This window comes from Musa acuminata, chromosome BXJ3-4 (genome assembly GCF_036884655.1).
Source record: "Musa acuminata AAA Group cultivar baxijiao chromosome BXJ3-4, Cavendish_Baxijiao_AAA, whole genome shotgun sequence".
Classification (NCBI taxonomy): domain Eukaryota; kingdom Viridiplantae; phylum Streptophyta; class Magnoliopsida; order Zingiberales; family Musaceae; genus Musa; species Musa acuminata.
This window is the reverse complement of record NC_088352.1, coordinates 1308112-1325219: the sequence shown is the minus strand read 5'-3', so window position 1 is coordinate 1325219 and position 17108 is coordinate 1308112. Positions and strand designations below refer to the sequence as shown.

At 38.7% G+C, this 17108-nt stretch overlaps 3 protein-coding genes across 3 annotated transcripts; 1 reads left to right on the top strand and 2 right to left on the bottom strand.

The window, feature by feature from the left end:
• Positions 1–42: 42 nt before the first annotated feature.
• LOC135634743 (CDK5RAP3-like protein) lies at positions 43–6942 on the top strand. Its single transcript, XM_065145296.1, has 10 exons — positions 43–168; positions 301–435; positions 2218–2312; positions 2395–2489; positions 2576–2711; positions 2850–2999; positions 3109–3669; positions 5424–5632; positions 5837–5969; positions 6517–6942. The coding sequence occupies exons 1-10, from the start codon at positions 108–110 to the stop codon at positions 6646–6648; spliced, it is 1707 nt and encodes a 568-aa protein (XP_065001368.1). The 5' UTR covers positions 43–107; the 3' UTR covers positions 6649–6942.
• Positions 6943–8349: 1407 nt separating this feature from the next.
• Positions 8350–11569, bottom strand: LOC135634744 (beta-glucosidase 12-like). Its single transcript, XM_065145297.1, has 13 exons — positions 11352–11569; positions 11104–11173; positions 10861–10919; positions 10704–10779; positions 10550–10627; positions 10381–10468; positions 10027–10285; positions 9846–9961; positions 9584–9768; positions 9221–9291; positions 8915–9017; positions 8741–8849; positions 8350–8655 (listed from the first exon to the last, which is right to left on the bottom strand). Exons 1-13 carry the CDS (start codon positions 11502–11504, stop codon positions 8487–8489), a joined length of 1536 nt encoding a protein of 511 aa, XP_065001369.1. The 5' UTR covers positions 11505–11569; the 3' UTR covers positions 8350–8486.
• Positions 11570–12085: 516 nt separating this feature from the next.
• On the bottom strand, positions 12086–16520 carry LOC103980350 (squamosa promoter-binding-like protein 14). The gene is made up of 3 exons (XM_009396726.3): positions 15822–16520; positions 13044–13183; positions 12086–12945 (listed from the first exon to the last, which is right to left on the bottom strand). The coding sequence occupies exons 1-3, from the start codon at positions 16208–16210 to the stop codon at positions 12377–12379; spliced, it is 1098 nt and encodes a 365-aa protein (XP_009395001.2). The 5' UTR covers positions 16211–16520; the 3' UTR covers positions 12086–12376.
• Positions 16521–17108: the final 588 nt, after the last annotated feature.

Here is a 17108-nt window from a genome sequence, read left to right as displayed (position 1 = left end):
CTTGGGCCGGCTGAACCCGTTCCGGTCCGTGCCGGTCAATCGAGCGGGTTCGCCGGTTTATTTGATGCCATCGGTAAGTGCCTCCGCTCGCTTCCTCGAAGCGAAAAATGCAAGACGGCGCCGAGACTCGCAATCTCCCGATCGACATCGCCTTCGCTCGTCTCGGAGGTCTCCTCCTTTTCGTTTCTCTCCATTCTCAGTTGCCTTTGGTTTTTCCTTGATTCCTTTGAGGACGCGATCGGTCCCTTTTTCATTTTTTTCCCGTATTTTTCATTTTTTTCTTTTGGTGAAAATTTGTAGAATGGCTGGTGGATCGGAAGAGGATTCCTCAAGACTGGAGGAAGCGGCTGACCGCGATCAGAGCTCGCATCTCGTCCGCACTCCCATCGCTGCCGAGGGATCCGGATCCCTTCTTGCAAACCCTTGATCCGGAGGGTAACTCTCCCTGCTCAAATTCCCTGTAGTTCTTGTCCGTGTCAATAATCTGCGTAACTGATCTCATTTCCATGGTATCTGAGGTTTGATATTGCTTAAGTATGTTGCTGATTTCATTTTTTTTTTTTTTTTGAATCGACGAAGTGTAGCAGAGAATGCCAAAAAGAAGATTGATGTATGCTAATACATCGAAATTCTGAAAAAATGAGACATAAAAGTAGCGTTATGATGGAATGGGACAATATGTAACGAGCTGCTTTGATGTATTCATCAACCTACATGTGTTTTGTGGTGGAATCATCAGTTTCCTACTCGACTTTGCATTTACTCCAAAACCAAATTGGAAAAAAGATTCAATTTTTTTATTAGTCTTGGAGAAATTATATGCTTGTTTAACGTAATTGAAATTATCAAGAATGAGAATTTCTTGATATTAACCATACAAGAAGAATTATAAATAAATGATGATAAAAGATATTGAATGAAGCTAATTTTGGGTGTTCTAGCAATGTTGTTAATAATTATAAGTTACCAGCCGGCTCCCTCAAAGCAGCCATAGCTTTGCCAGATATTATTAAACCTCAGGCCATTAATGATGGCTCTCTAGAGAGAGACACTGTATAAATAGTTTCCTTTAAGGACTATCTACAATTGCTGTCATAAATCCTGATTTTTAAGTAGAAGGAAGACAAAGGTGCTGACCGAGAAAGGTAGAACAGGAGGAGGATATGTGGCTATTGTTATTACTTTTCAAATATATATGTACTCCAAATGCCAGATACAACCGTTTTGCAATTTGATGTGTACATCATGGGTGATTCTTGGTTAGTGAAGGATAATTGCACTACTGTGGAAATATTTATGAGGTTATCTAATCAAAAGTTTAGAATCATGATGCTTTCTTCATAGTCTTTTCTACTTCTTAGTACATTTGATACATTGTTATCTATTACATATTTCTATTTTCCCCTCTTTTTATCCTTTGTTTCTACTTTTTAATACACGCAAAACAATGCACTATTGTTTATTTTCCAAACTAATTGAGAATTAATGTTTTGTCAGTGTTCTGTAATATTAATTCTTGTTCTATGGATAAAATTCTAGGTATGCTAATAATTTTCTAATATTAATTTTAAGAAAATAAAAGTGAGGCTGAGGCTGTTCTTTCCCAGCTTTCTTGAAACAAAAATGATTTTCCTATACATCAAATATAAGAGAAGAACATCAATAGTTGATGTTCCTATACATCAAATATAAGAGAAGAACATCAATAGTTTGCCAGACTAAGGCTTTGAATGCCACTTGGAATATTCTTTTCTTTTCAAGCTTAGAAATTTCCTATTAGATCTTTGGTGTGAAACCATTCTCTTTTTGGATGTGTTCATGTTGACTGTCATAAGGATGGCTAATTGGATCATCATATCATCTTTTCTAGCTTAGTGGATGAATAAGCACTTAGTTATCATCATGCCATGCTTCTGCAGATTCTAAAAGTTTGGACGTAGAAAAATTATAATTAATAAATGATTGAATAGAATTTATGAGATTCGGAATGTTGTTTTTTGCTCATGGATTTATGGATTCTTGTAAGATGCATGGAATCCTTGCCTTATTTAATTGGCACAAACATTACTTCCTTGTGCATGGTTTTGTGTATTCCTTGGCCCTCTTTTCTGACAATCCTTTATGATACCACTCTGGCAAGAGAAGTTTCAGTCATGGATGAGACATCTTTCATTTACTGGTTCTGATTTGTTTGTTGTGTTATGGATTTGTCTTCAGCAATTGGCTATCTGGAAGCAAAGAATATATATAGCATTCTTTTAAATTCGACCACAGAAAGTCGTAATATCTTTGGAAGATTATCAGGTTCTGCTGTAAGTTTTTTGGATCCATATTAACTTTTTTTTTTTAACAATGCATGTTCATGGGCATAGAGCATAATAAATCTTCCTGCAGGGAGAATGGGAGTCAATTGTGCGATCCTTTGAGAAGGACCATATTTTTCTTGGCGAGGCAGCTCAAATTATGGTTCAGAATGTTAACTATGAAATGTATGCTTCTTTTTCTTTAAATTACAGTGTAAGAGATTATCTCATAGTTCTGACTGATTTCACTCATGATGACATGCTTGCTGAAGTCCATATCAGAAGAAACAGATGCAAAAGGTTCAACAACAATTAGCTGAACTAGAACGCAAGGAGACCGATATTAAAAGAAATGCTGCTCTATCTGCTGCTAAATACTCTGAAGCCTGTCAAGAACTTGGTTTGCAGGTCAGGTTTCTGGTCTTCAAGTTGTGCATATATATAAATTTGATTGTATTGTTTGAACTTTTATGTGATTACTGATGCTACAAATGATGCTTTGTTAAAGTTCAGTTTAAAGTTTCGAACTTGCCTTTGTCTTTGCAGGGGAATAACGTAAGATTGGAACTTCTGGAGGCTTCCAAGACTCTTCCTTCTACCTTCAGCAAAATTTTAGAAGTTCTTAACAGTGATTCCATGTTAAAGGCCATGGAATATTATCAGAACTTTGTTAAAGATGTTCATACAGAGAAAGAGGTTTCTACATAACAATTTCATATGCATATATAAGTCATTTGCCATAGTAAATCAAGATATGCATGGAATCATTATTCCGAGTCTTTAACTTTTTATTCTGGTATTGCAGAAAAGTCCTGGTTCTGTGCTTGAAAATCTTAGGCACCTTCATGAAAATCCACCTTCTCTTTATGTATCAATGTCTGCTGAGGTCCAAAACTCTCTTAGTGACATGTCAACGTCAGATGTCCATGTTTCAGCGGGGACACCTATGGATACTATTCTTCCCATGGGTGGTATTGACTGGAATATTTCTGTAGATGATACCCAAATCGATTGGGATGTTGATGCTGTTGAGCAACTTGAAGAATCAGGCAATAGCTTTGGGTCTTATGAAATAATTGATTATAATGTAGACTTAAAGGATTCTGAAAATGGCAAAGATCTGCTATATGATAACACATCATCAAAAAAAACTGAGGGTGTTGTCCCCGAAGCTTCAGAATCAGAAATATGCTGGGATATTAGTCTTGAAAATCCTCAAGTTGATATGCTTGAAGATGCTGTTGTACCAGTTGTTGGAATAGATAAACCAAATCCAACTGAAACTTCACAATCCGAAAGTTCTGAAGAAAGAAGTCAATTACTGGAGACAGAGTACAGGAATAAGATACTTGATGATTTGTTTGAGGTACTCTGCAATATATTCTCCAACTTGTGTTCCTTACATATGTGCCCTTGTGAAAATTTGTCCATATTTGCATGTAGATCTATAAACACTTTTTTAGTGTTTGTATGTCTAGGCATAAATGTATGTGTTTCTAACTGTGTTTATTTATTGTTCACATTCTTAATGGATATACCTACTTGTGAGATAAAAGATTGGCATTATCATTAGGAAGCTTGAACTTATGTCCAAATCTATTTGGTTAGTGGTTCATTCATATAGGCCTTATAACTGCATGTTTATGGGATTTCCCCCATCCATAAATTTATTCTTTTCATGTGATCATGTTAATCTTTTTATCAGTTAATGGAATGAAGCCGTTGGGCTGTATGCATTGTAATTTTATTCTTTTTTCAGAAACTTTTCTTAATGACTGTAAATTGTCTTTTCTATCAAAACCTCTTTTATAATCACCAACATGCTCCATCCATCTGTTAGTTGCTTATGGTTACAATGCTAGGTTTATGTAGCGTAGCATTACCCATGATGTAATTCCATGCAGTTTCGGAGGGTCAATGGGTAGTTCAAGCCTCAGGGTTGGCATCTCTGCTTGCAACAGATTAGAATTGGATCAGTTATTGATCAGCAGGTTAATCCATCGGACTAGAGATTTAATAGAATAATATTATAATATTTATTATTTAAAAATCACATTTTTTTAAATTTGTTTTCTTTCTTTCCTCTACTCTTCTAACCTCTTTCTTTGCTTCTATATCTTCTTTTTCTCCCTATGCATCTCTTCCCACCCTTCTTTTCTTCCTTCCGCTGATCTTCTCCTCCTCCTTCTCTTCTTTTCTTCCTTCCTCGACTTTTCTCCTCCTTGTTCTGTTCTTTTCTCTTTTCTCCCCCATCTTTCTCCATTCCTCCTCTGCTGCTGCTCTCCTCCTTGTCCTCCTCCTTGGGCATGATGGGGCATCTATGGCCATATGAGACAAGGATCAGTGGGCTGGGAGAGGACCTATAAGGTGGTTACAAAGTTTTTTTTTAATTAATGATATTGATATTACTCAAGTGCTCCTAAAATGATTCATCTCGACAGGATGTTATTGACTTTTCCATGCATTTAAAAACTGGCTGGTTCTTGTTAATCTGGCTTCCATGGTTCATTAAAGAATCAAACAAGCTAGTCAGTTCAGCCCCTTTTTCTAATACAAATTAATGGAATAGCATCGGTGTTTGAGTTGGTTCATGGTTTTTTGTTTGAATTGACCAATGCTCTCCGGTTCTGATAACCATTGGTAAGTCCATGTACATGGACTCTCCCTATAACCTGTGTTAGCATGAGATGTGTGTAGTAAAATAGTTCTGTTTGTGCCAAAGTCAAGCCTGGTGATTTTTGATAATTTTTTGGTGGAATACTTTCTGGATTATTGAATATAATTTGTAGCTCTGGTTTATAATTTAGTTTTGTTAAAAGTGGAGCCACATAATTTTGCTATTATATGCTCAAGGACAAATTTGATCCGAATGAAAATCTTCTGTAATATGTCCATTGTTGACTTTCCTGAAGTATATATCAACCATATAATCATTATCATTTAGTTTTCCTTTTTCTCATAATTTGTAACTGGGACATTAATTACTGTGCATCTAGCAGTAATTGATTTTTTCAGATGACCCTTGTGCTTTTTTTCTTCTCAACTGCAAGCTTGAATTGTTGAGTTATTTGTACTGTTAAATCTAGTCGGACTAAGGGTATTCTCCAATAAATTTTTTAGGTCAAATCATTTTTAAATCAGCGGTCGATAGAGATGAGAAGTGAAGAAACTTCTTCCTTACAGCATCAAGTTCAGGCAGTAGCTCCTTCTGTTCTGCAACAATACTCCCCTGATGTTGTACAGTTGATGATATCCGAGATATCTTCAGCCCTATCCATGCTCACAGACCGCAAAATGCGTGACTTGATTATGATACTTAATTCCAAAAGGTAAACAGTTGTGCCCATGATTCACTTTGTGATGCTTATCATTTTCCTTGGTTGCTATATGTATGAATACTTCATTCGTTGAATTTGAAAAACTTTATTTGAAAAAATTTGATGTTCACTCAAGTTTTTTTCTCTGTTGCGTGAGTGATTTCTTTTATAGGTTTTATATTCTTATTTAACTTTGTTTGTATTCCTTTTACTCAGATTTCTCGACAGACTGGTGCTCACGCTGGAGGAGAAGAAAAATCATGAGGTTAAGCTTCGTGAAAGCTTGAATGATTTGTCAGTTAGACGTGTTGAGCTGCAGAATACGTTGTCATCATCCTGGCCTAAGCATGTGAGTGACACATTTCTGCTTTTGTTGATGTCATCTTTAGAAAGCATTTCTGGTATATGTGATGCAAACACTATATGCAAAAGTTGGCTTGGAGCCTGCAAGAAATAATCTCGAGTTTTGCCCATCTGAGATGTTGCAGTAGGATTCACCAGGCATAAACCAACCTGTGGTATGCAATAAATAGGTGTTTCATATTGCATCTCGATTAGAAGGATCCATATTATTTAGCCACTTATGAGGTTTAAACTACATGCCTACTTGTAACAGCACATGTAGGTTCATTACATGAGGTAGATTGGGATCTATGCTTTAAGAGTTCTGCTACGTTTAGCCTTGTTTTTTATGCAGCACACATGCATGAAAAGTTGAATGCTATTCTGATATTAGGTGGTTGACCACATGTGACGACCATGAAGTCAAGCACTTTTTGCCGATCACCTATGGTTTTGCTGTGATTGTCTTACTCTATGAAGATTTGGAGTCATCCTATAATTATATCACAATTACATCTTTATGGGTAATAATTGAAGAACATGGTATTTTCCAGGAAGCAGCCATTGCTAAAACCAGGGAACTGAAGACGCTTTGTGAGACAACCTTGTCATCGTTGTTTGACGGAAGACCAGTCAACATAATTGGAGAGATCAACACATTGTTAACTGCTAGTATCAGTTCGTGAGGTATTGCTGATTACCAGGAATTAGTATGGCTTACATCCTGTTGTCATCTCTGCTAGATCCTACAAAATTTTCCCTTCACAGACAAGATGTCTCCCATTGTCTGCTAGCCTGAGTATTTCATAGGACTAACTATCCATTGTATTTTCAGAAAAAAAAGAGCTTTAGTAAAAAAATATGTTTCCTTTTGTGATGTTGCTGAGGACAACATCGATTTACTTATGAATTTGCCTAATATCAACAGCATTATAAAATGATCATATATTCTTCGTTTGATTGTAGAGAAGAATTGCTTACCTGCTACTTTGTCAACCATGTCATATTATATCTGCTTTGAGGCCCCCATTGGGCCGACCAAAGAGCAACCCACTGCAGCATCCACACGAGAAGTGGAACTCGGAAGATATCATTACAAAAAAAAAAAAAAACCAAAATCGTACCTCAAAACATGTGATCTTATGACATCAGGAATTTGTAAAATTATACCAAAACAACCCTCCAAATTCATTCTGAAACTTTCAAGGAAATCATTTTATGAAACCACAAAATATATGATAAGAGAGAGTTACCAAATTAAATTAAACTAATTGTTTTGATTATAGTGTTTTTGAATGAATTTACGATGTTCTTGATACTATACTATAGTATTGAGGGAAATTCTTCCTCCTAATTTGTATAAATAGGATGTATAAATAGGAGAGGGATATGTTAATATATTTAAGCTTTTTCACTTTTCAATAAAGCCTCTTCAATAAAGCTTCTTTAAAAATTGTTCTTATCTTCTATTATTTTCATTATGGTATCAGAGCAGTGAGAAAAGCAAAGCTTCGCGCTGGCCGAACTCTTGCTTTCGGCCGACGACCAACATCGTTGAGAAAAGCAAAGCTTTGCCCTTACCTTCGGCCAGCGACCAACGCCGCTGCAGCCAAATTTCTAAGAGGCTCTACGACCAATCCTCATCTTCCTCACCACGATAGTCTTCGTTGATCTGCCAACAGCGGCGGACTTAAGGAGAACAAAGAGCGAACTTAAGGGGAACGAAAGGAACGCTTATGCCCTCACAGCAATCGCAGCAGCAGTAGCAATCTGCTCTTGCTCTACTCACGAAACCTCTCTCGTAAACCATTCTTTGCATCGATCCAAAATTGGTATCCTTGAAAAAAATTAGGGACTCTCCATCGCCATTATGAAAATAAAGAGTGTTATCAAGAAAACAAAAATATATCTAAAATATAGGAATTTACTCTAGGAATCATCTAATTTTATAGATATGAACGACTCACCCCTCTTTTCTTTATCCAAAATATATTAAGAACTATAATTGAACAAGATATCTAATCCATCTAATGTTTAAATCAGAAATTGATAGTAATATATTCATCAAACTCTTATAAATTAATCTTAATCTTGTTCACTTTTGATGTGAGATTAATCGGGGGTGTTACAGTAATAATAACATTGGTAAAGAGCGATGTCGACATAAGAGTTATGAGAAATTTTTTTTTTAATAACATTAGAACTATAAATAATAAAATAATATTTTATTATTTCTCTTAAGGGGTTATGAATAGTAAAAAAAAAAAAAAAGGAGGTTGTCAATAGTAAGCTTCATAATAAAAGCAAAAAGATTGGGTTAAGAGCATTCTCAGCAGACATTTAAACTATTAGAAAATAATACAATACATCTATATCCCTTAAAATGATATTAAGAAGATATTGCATAATATCGATTACCAAACAAAGAGAGATAAAAATAAGTTTCAAATACATGAGTTGTTTGAACAGCATGATCGATAATCCCAAATTATGAGCGATCTATATATTATTAATATGGAAATCCTTAATTTTTAAGCAGCTCTTGGAACCAATGAGCAGAGGCTTTGGGGTATCTTTTCAACCCATCTTTGTAATCCACATGTACCAATCCAAAGCGAACAGTGTATCCGCTGATCCACTCGAAGTTATCCAGCAACGACCATGCAAAGTATCCTCTCACCTTCGCCCCTTTACTGCGCACCAAAACATAGGACGACGACGGCGAGTTCATCCTCAACTCAAGTCAATCTATGTTGTCCAACTCAGGCCTCAACTCACCTCATGGCTTCGAGAACGAAGGATAGATGTCTCCTGTGGTAATCGATCCTCGTGTCATCTTGTAGGGCTTTGTCGAGTGGCCACGACGCGTTGTTGACCTCGTCCACTCCTAACTCCAGAACAACACTGATATAAATATCATGCGTTCTGCATGCATTGGTGAGTAGAGATTACCATTTTCTGTGATGTAGATGATTGGATCGTTGTATCTGCTCTTGACATATAGCAACAGCTGTCTGATGCCTCTTGGGTAAATATAGATCCAATTGGATGCAGCCTGCATCACATACCCATCATTCATTGACCAGTTTTAGATCAAGTTGATCATATATATCATGGATCGATATGACAAAGATAACCTCCTAGTTTTATTCTTTTGATTAGGAGGATGTGTAGCAAAAGTTTGCGTCGGTACAGCTTTCTTGGAAGAACAGCATGAGTTGATCATATTTGTGGCAGTGTTCTATCTAATTATCTTACCTGGAGGCCAATAGGAATCCTTCCACGCTGACCTGTTGATCGAGAAGAATTGGTGTCAGAGGAGGATGCCCATCATGAACAGCATTCCATTTACATGTTAAGAAAAGGGCAGCTCGATGTGCCAAAACACCATCAACGTAAGATCCGAGAAAGATGAATGCAGATAACTATACTACATATGCAGGTGGGCAAAAGAAAGAATACGTAACTCATGCCCTAACTACTTTTGTTGAGCTGCAACACGCAGCATCTGCCACACGCAGCAAACTTTGTTCTAAGAAAGAAAGAAAGGAAACCAGAAAGATAGAGGATTGGATGCGGCTAAGTGTGGTTTTCCTGATTGGTAAGTGTATGAATCGGAATTGCTTCCACGAACTGTTGTTGGAGAGCTGCTATTGGCGTAGTATGTCGTATAGTAGTTGAGTCCTATGAAGTCGAATGACCCCTTAACCATTTCAGATTGCTTTGCTGTAAATTCCGGCAGACGGTCTCCGACGAGCGCCCTCATCACGAATGGGTAGTCTCCTTGACTCAGGGGGTCCATAAACCTACATGAAACGCATCAACAAGCTAGCTAAGATCTCACAGAGGAAGACTTCGTTGTTGGTGTTGATCCCCCACTCACCATCCAAACATGAAATCTAAAGCTCGTGCAACTGCATCAGCATCCGACTTGGAGTTCTCGTAGGGCACGAACCAGTGACTGATGAGCGTTATGCCTATCTCTCCCCGCTGAGATGCCTGAGGACAAGCAATCAACGACTAGAAGAAAACAGGCAGTATCGTGATAGCTCCATAGTAATTACCTGATACTTGTCTCGGTATAACCTCACGGCAGCTGCATGGGCCAGCAGTTGGTGGTGAGCACAGAGGTAAGGCTCTCGAGATGAGTCGCCCTCGCTGCACCGACGAGCTGCCCACGGCGGAGAACACCTCCCGGGCGCAAATACACCAAAGAGATACCCACTCCGGCAGAACGTCCATGGTTCGTTGAATGTGATCCAATGCTTCACCCGGTCTCCAAACTCCTTGAAGCAGATCTCGGCGTAGTCACGGTAGTCATCCCTGTAGATTCCGATCATGGTCAAGAGGGGGTTCATTCATGTTGTAGACGTGATGCTGCCGTTTGTTTTAGGTTAGAAGATTCAAGAGCAACTTACACGATTGCTGGGCTAAGAAAGCCTTGGTATCGCGATTCAAGTTCTTGGGGAAGATCCCAGTGGAAGAGGGTCACGAAGGGCTTCATCCCTGCACACATCGATCATAAAAGCCACATCAACTTCGAGGAGAACAGAGAATGCTCGCGAGATCTTTAACGGGCACACACACCGTTGGCTCTGAGATCGTTGATGAGGTTGTTGTAGTATCGTATGCCTTCCATGTTAACTCCACCACTTAGACTTCCACCTGACATTGTTGAGAGCATGGAGACTAGTTAAGTGCCTGCGTGCTTCAAGGTTTTGTGGTAGGGTCGATTCCTTACTTGGTAGAATCCTGGGCCAAGAGATGGAGAACCTGTAAGCGTCCATTCCCATGTACTTCAAGAAGCTTATATCTTCCTGCAGCTTTCAACACATTAGTGACTCATGCAAGACTCTGAGGGGAACTCAAAATTTGGTGGATAGCAGTCACTATGCTACCTTATAACGATGATAAGAATCTACGGCCACATCTCCATTGCTTCTATCTGCGATCACTTCTGAAGAATACCGATAAAGTTAGATGAAATGAATTGACATGAAGAAACAATCCAATAGGTTGATCTGAGTGTTCCAAGATACAAGGAAGAAGAGAACATCTTCAATAGCTTCAACATGATCTGCAAATTATATACTACTAGTTTATCACTGCTTTCATCTAATTAGGATACTGGGAGATGAGACCTGGGTGCATGTGGGTGAAGGTATCCCATATACTTGGCCCTTTACCGCCTTCTGCAGCTGCTCCTTCATACTGTGAGTGCAACAAAAGCCAACTCACGATCTTAAAATTCCACAACACTTGGGATAATTAGTCTTATTTGAACTCACTTTTTCTTATCTTTTCTTTGGAAGATTTACAACGCTCTTTTAAATGGTTCTTTATATGTGTGTGTGTGTGTGAGAGAGAGAGAGAGAGAGAGAGGTGTGACCTGATAAGCTGAGGAGGCTGCCCCGAAGACAAACGTGGACTGGAAATTACTTCGATTGAAAAAAATGACAGCTTTCTGCTCCACCGCATCAGCTGGCGGTGCTGCCACTAACAGTAGCACGAAGAGGGAGAAGAAGATGGCGGTGAGCGGCATGGAGTCCAAGCTTGGGGCTATACGAAACCTCTTCAATCTTGGTTTTGAAGGACTACATGGCTCAAGCCCCCATATATATAGATAGATAGATAGATATATAGAAGGGGAGAGAGAAATGACCTGTGTAGTGATTTAATTAAAGGGAAGGTGGTGCACCTACGTTGATAGTAATATATTACCTCCCGTCCTTAATCTTAGTAGGAAACCAAGTGGACTTGCTCAGATTAGCCCTCACCACAATTTCCGTTCTATCAAATTTGGAACCAATCCAAATCGAACCTTTTCCGAGCGATTCCAAATTGAATCATCAGTTTATATTGATAACAAAGAAAATAATAATAATTACAAAAAGAAAAAAAATTAATAAATTACTCAACTACGATTCAAATCCAAATAATTTAAATTTAAATTTAAAATGATTAGTCCATTAAACTTTTTTTTTTATTCCGATTGGAACTGAGGTCAGGACTTGATCAAATATTGCAATAATCAAACAAGAAAAAGATGATAACTCCACATCAGCAACAAAAGGGTGAGCTAAGCATGTGAGTCATCCATGACCTAATAAGCTTAACCATCTATAAACAACGGTAGCAGTTAAAAGACCTCTTCTTAGTCTCCTCTCTAGTACAGTGAACGCTACCAAAGTCAATGGTGCGACTCCTTACAAACATCTCTATCACTGAGAGAGATGTTGCAACTTAGCACCAAAAGAAAACATTACAACTCAACTAGTTTTGAGATCCAATGATCTTTACATACACCATCACATGCACAAGGATGAGCTGATGCTTCTTACAGTCCAAATCCTCGCACTATCACAATCCAAAAACACATCATTGACAGCTCCAAGGAGAGAGAAAACAGATGCTCTAGAGTGACCAGTGCATGACATGGCCGAGGCACTGCCCGTTTCCCTGTCGAGCTAATTCCAGTTCACCTGAGAACTGACCATGGACATCCTCGGCTGCCACTGTGGCTAAACCCATGTCCTGTTGCACATTTTGAGAGTTACTCCTCCTTCCTCCGTTACCGATAAAACTCCATTGGTTCGTCATGCAAGTGTTTGAAATGGCTGGCTGCGCTGTTGAGGTGCCATCGAAGCTGCTGCTTGCTGAGGAGGTTGAAGTCTGATTCCGGAGAGTGGTGTTGCTGCTCCATGGCGGTTGAGTTGACAGAAGAGAGAGAGCACAGCTCAAGTCGGTGACTCCTGCATGACATTCACCTGGTGGAATTTGAGGGATGGAGAACAGTGGCTCCTCTAAAGGTGGATGGCCGTCATGTGCCATCGCGGCACCAGAAGGTGGAAACAAGAGTCCCAGACTGATCTGGTTACCGACCACCCGATCGGCAGGCCTAATGGTCGGCCAAACGTCCCATGTGTTGCTAGAAAACCTTGGATAATTAAAGTCCATGAGAAAGCTTCTGAATCTGCTTGGTCCTGTGAGCATGATGGAAAATCCACTCATCTACAACTCTAGGAAAAAAAAAAAATAAAACTCATTGATGTGTGGGGAATATGTAATAAATGTTTCTGACCATGGAAGAAGGATGAAGCATTGCGACCATATCGTGATGCAAAAGGCCCAGGCGGCGGCTTCCTTCGACGCTCATTATGGCCTGCAAGCCGTCTGCGGCAACTGCGTTTCCCTTGGTCAAATTCGGGTAACTGGTGAAATCTATGTTTAGCAGCACTCAGATCAGAGAGTAAGAATTGATTAATAACTGTAATGGATAATCACATGCTCCATAAGAAACTAAGACTGAAAAGTATATTGAAATAACACGAGTCTGATAGTTATGCACCTCATAAAACCACTAGTAGCATATGAAAGCCTAATTCAACTTAAAGAAAAAGCAATTTGGTCAGTCACACAAGTATATAAGAAGTGAGCAAACGAAAGATACTTTATTCTGAATCTTAATTGTTGGTTACAGGCTCAACTAGCAGATATTTAATGAAGAGTTGGAACCAATGATGGTCACAAGGTCAGAGAACCTGTTGAATGGTTCAATTGATAAATGATGACTAGATTGAACTAGACGAACACTTTAGTTTTGAATCATGAGCAACAAATTTTACAGCTTGATAAAATTCAGAATAACTAGCCTAAAACAAACTTTTAAAGCAGTAAGAATATCTATGAGCTTATATTGCCCATTTCCAGACGGAACCAACCATGTGAATACATACTGAATCTAATATTTGCACTTGCTGCCTATGCTTTTGTTGTGCAAAGAATCTGGCTTGTTGGTGTTTTCTAGGTTTGGCTTTTTCACTAGTATAATCCATATTGTAAGGATTGTTGCACAAAATAAATGAATGCTTGGAAAGGTTAAAGGTAGAGGATCAAGATTCTTGTCCGTGTTAAATCTTCGGCTCTGCCATTAACAGAAATAGAAATGGCTTACATGACAGTGATAGAGCAATGTCAGTCAGAAAATCCACTCTTGTCCTTCCCTATCACACCCATAAATACACATGAAAATATATCCTAGCACACAATAAAGTATACTGACAAAACAAAACTTGATCGTTTTATTCAAAAAGATGAAAGATTTATAAAAGCGAACTTCTTACATGAAAAAAAAAAGTTACTAGTAGAAAAAATATGCAAAGGTCAGGAGAAAAGAAAGTGTATGTTGCACCAATAAAAATTGCAACTGTTGGAGCAAGGTCACTAGAATAATTCACCTGCATTGTCCCTTCAACCTTCAGTGACTTTAACATAAATCATGTCCATATTTCATCTTAAATAGTTTATTTCTTTGTATACTTTACTTCATCATCACAATAAACTACCAGCCAAATAAAATTTCAAATGAGGAAATCGATATGGCATTTGGGGACCAAAACAAAGAGCAGGATGTAAATAACCAGTATGATGGATGTAAATAATAAGTACTTTTTCAGATGCAATCATCAAGAGGAATATATTCCTAAGGTCAAGTAGGTAAATTTGCTCCACAGATCATCTTGAAACTTGTAGTTATTTGCCAGATCATAATGCTAGTGAGGGTAAGTTACATCTGGTTTCGTGTCAAAATAGAGGCACATGTAAAAATAAAAAGGTTTTCTCAAACATAATCATCAGCAATTTATCAAAGTAGAAGAAAAAAGATAAAGAAGTGCGATAAAACAATTACAGAAATGTTTACATCTTGCAGAGAACCATCATCAAATTGGATCATGTATTGCAACTAGCACGATACACCTTGATGCCAACTAAAAACTGTTCAACCACAACACAGGAAAAAAGTACTACAGCATCACATAGACATAAAAGTATGCAACGGAAGGGTTTAATATTTAGGAACAACAGGTAAAACGAGACAAACCTAGGAACATAAGCAGAACAAATAATGCAAGCCCAGGCCAAAGAATAAAATCTGAAGTTTCATGGAGCCCTACACATGTCGCATGAAACAGTAATAGGGAAACTTTTTCTAGGTAGCTGCAAAGACACAATCAATATGAAGCCTAACAAGAAGCAAAGGTGCATTACAGTAGCTATTGATTTCCTCCTATGTTGCTACCAAAATTCCACTTAACTGATGGACAAACCCAGTGCTTCGTATCAATCTAAGTGGCAAGCATTGCTCTACTAGCCTACTACACGAGCTAGCTTAATGTATTAATTTCTTGACATCAAAGAACCCTAGCTGAAACATTCATCAGTTCCATTGGTAACAAACCATCAAGAATCGGGTTTCATAATGTTTAATTTTGATTAACTTCCAAAGCTACCAGTGGCTGAACTCACTCATAACCTCACGTCTGATTTTTTCTTGTCAATTTTTATATTATATCAATTGAATCAGAAACTTACCTACCCCCAAATAGAGCAAAAAGTATAAAAGGAATATCAAACTGTGTTATAAAAATAAGGGAAAGTAGTAAATTACTGGTAAAACCTGAAAAGATTAGGAAGAAGAACCCAAAAATTCCAAGAAAACGCAGTTAAATTGCCATCCCCACAATGCATGCAACATCAACCTGCCTAAGACAATTCTTAGATTCCAAAAACCCAAAAAGCAATTGCCAAAAGGACCAGGAAAAAACAATTACTGTTTGAACAGCAAACCAGGCGTACCAAAATAAGCAGAAGGTGCCATCAGGTCAAAGTTAAACCTATAACAAATCACCTACATATCAACTAGTTAAAGAACTGAACATGTTTTCTACTAACAACACGCGACAGTCTTTTACAGAAAAAGAAACCAAAGTCAATTTCTGCAAACCTAAACATCACATTTGAAATCAGATGCCAACAGGAGTTGTAAAGAACAATAAAAAGCCACTAAAATCAAATCAACCTGCTACATTGCTGACAGAACCGCTGCTCCAAGCCTGCAACCATCACTTTTGGTGCCTTTGAGTGCATCCCACAGACTTTGTGTCGACAGTAATAAGCTTTCGCCCCGGTGAGATCCACATGGCAGCCCTCCACCTGGCACCTCGGAGGCTGCTGCTTCCCTCCATGCACCACTCCCTTCCCCTTCTTCGCATGCTGAGGCGGTGCCGCCGCCGCCGCCACCGGAGCAGGAGACGTGGCTACGGGGGCGTTGGACGAGCTCCCACCATAACCGCCACCACCACCACCGTCCTCAAAGTAAATCTTTTTCCCGAACGCGAGCCCGTGGAGGGAATCGCTGGAGCCAGAGGAGGACCCGGATACCCCGAGAGAGTTGGCACCCATCTCCATTGCTGCAACCTTTCCCTACTACAGTCCGTCCATGGACTCTGAAACCGAAGGTGGACCAAAGGAGGAGTTGGGGATTCCCTGGAGAGTTCTTTAGAGTCCTGACGGGGTTCAGAGAAGGGCCTTTGGGTCTTTCTGCTGCATCATAAAGCTGCCACCATCCATACTGAGCTACTGTACCATGGTACCGTGATAAATCTGGCAAAAATATGCCAGAGCTCGAGATGACAAGTGAGAGACGGTGATGGTATCCAGCCACCATCCATCCTGAGCTCTTCGATCAATTCATCATCAAAGAGCAAAGCATCCAAGCTTTTGCTCTCTTGAGAGATGACCTTTTGAGTGCCTTGAGGTTTGAGTAGATGGGATGTGGGCATTGAAGAAAAGTAGAGATTTTGAAGTAGAGACGTGTGCCTTTTCGCGTTCAAAAGACCGCTTTCTTGTGCTCGTTGTGTGCATGCCGGTGAAATCGCAAGCATCGATTGAGCCTTCTTGGATTTGCGGTGATGTGCGTATTATTTACTGGCTGCAAATCTAGCAAGCTATTGAATGGATTTGCTAGCGAGCTAAAGTCTCAAATGACCCTTCGCCAATGAATAAATTACAGTACAAGGACTGAGGTAACAAAGGCTTTAAATGATCTATATGCAAGTCCATTGATTACAGGAAACAACGCAAAAAAGCGTCTATTTTTTATTTTTATCCGATAGTTTTTAGTTGGTCTTCTATATCTAAATTTTAAATGAACTACGAATATTATTAAAATATTTTTTTTTCTTTTTTCCTTTCTTATTTCTCTCAACTCTATTCATGAAAGACTATGACTGATCATCATAATTATGGTGACATCATTATATGCAATCATCATATGATTGACATTTCAGATTGCATAAATGATACA

What these genes read in the sequence shown, in the direction of transcription:
- LOC135634743 (XM_065145296.1), top strand. Translation starts at nt 108, where the DNA reads ATGCAAGACGGCGCCGAGACTCGCAATCTCCCGATCGACATCGCCTTC. An exon ending in GTCAAGAACTTGGTTTGCAG is followed by an intron (nt 2,712 to 2,849) that starts GTCAGGTTTCTG and finishes TTGTCTTTGCAG; the next exon opens with GGGAATAACGTAAGATTGGA. An exon ending in ATGATACTTAATTCCAAAAG is followed by an intron (nt 5,633 to 5,836) that starts GTAAACAGTTGT and finishes CCTTTTACTCAG; the next exon opens with ATTTCTCGACAGACTGGTGC.
- LOC103980350 (XM_009396726.3), bottom strand. Translation starts at nt 16,210, where the DNA reads ATGGAGATGGGTGCCAACTCTCTCGGGGTATCCGGGTCCTCCTCTGGC. An exon ending in TTCTGTCAGCAATGTAGCAG is followed by an intron (nt 13,184 to 15,821) that starts GTTGATTTGATT and finishes TGCTAAACATAG; the next exon opens with ATTTCACCAGTTACCCGAAT. An exon ending in TGCTTCATCCTTCTTCCATG is followed by an intron (nt 12,946 to 13,043) that starts GTCAGAAACATT and finishes TCATGCTCACAG; the next exon opens with GACCAAGCAGATTCAGAAGC.
- LOC135634744 (XM_065145297.1), bottom strand. Translation starts at nt 11,504, where the DNA reads ATGCCGCTCACCGCCATCTTCTTCTCCCTCTTCGTGCTACTGTTAGTG. An exon ending in TTTCTTAGCCCAGCAATCGT is followed by an intron (nt 10,286 to 10,380) that starts GTAAGTTGCTCT and finishes CGGAATCTACAG; the next exon opens with GGATGACTACCGTGACTACG. An exon ending in GGATTCCTATTGGCCTCCAG is followed by an intron (nt 9,018 to 9,220) that starts GTAAGATAATTA and finishes TATGTGATGCAG; the next exon opens with GCTGCATCCAATTGGATCTA.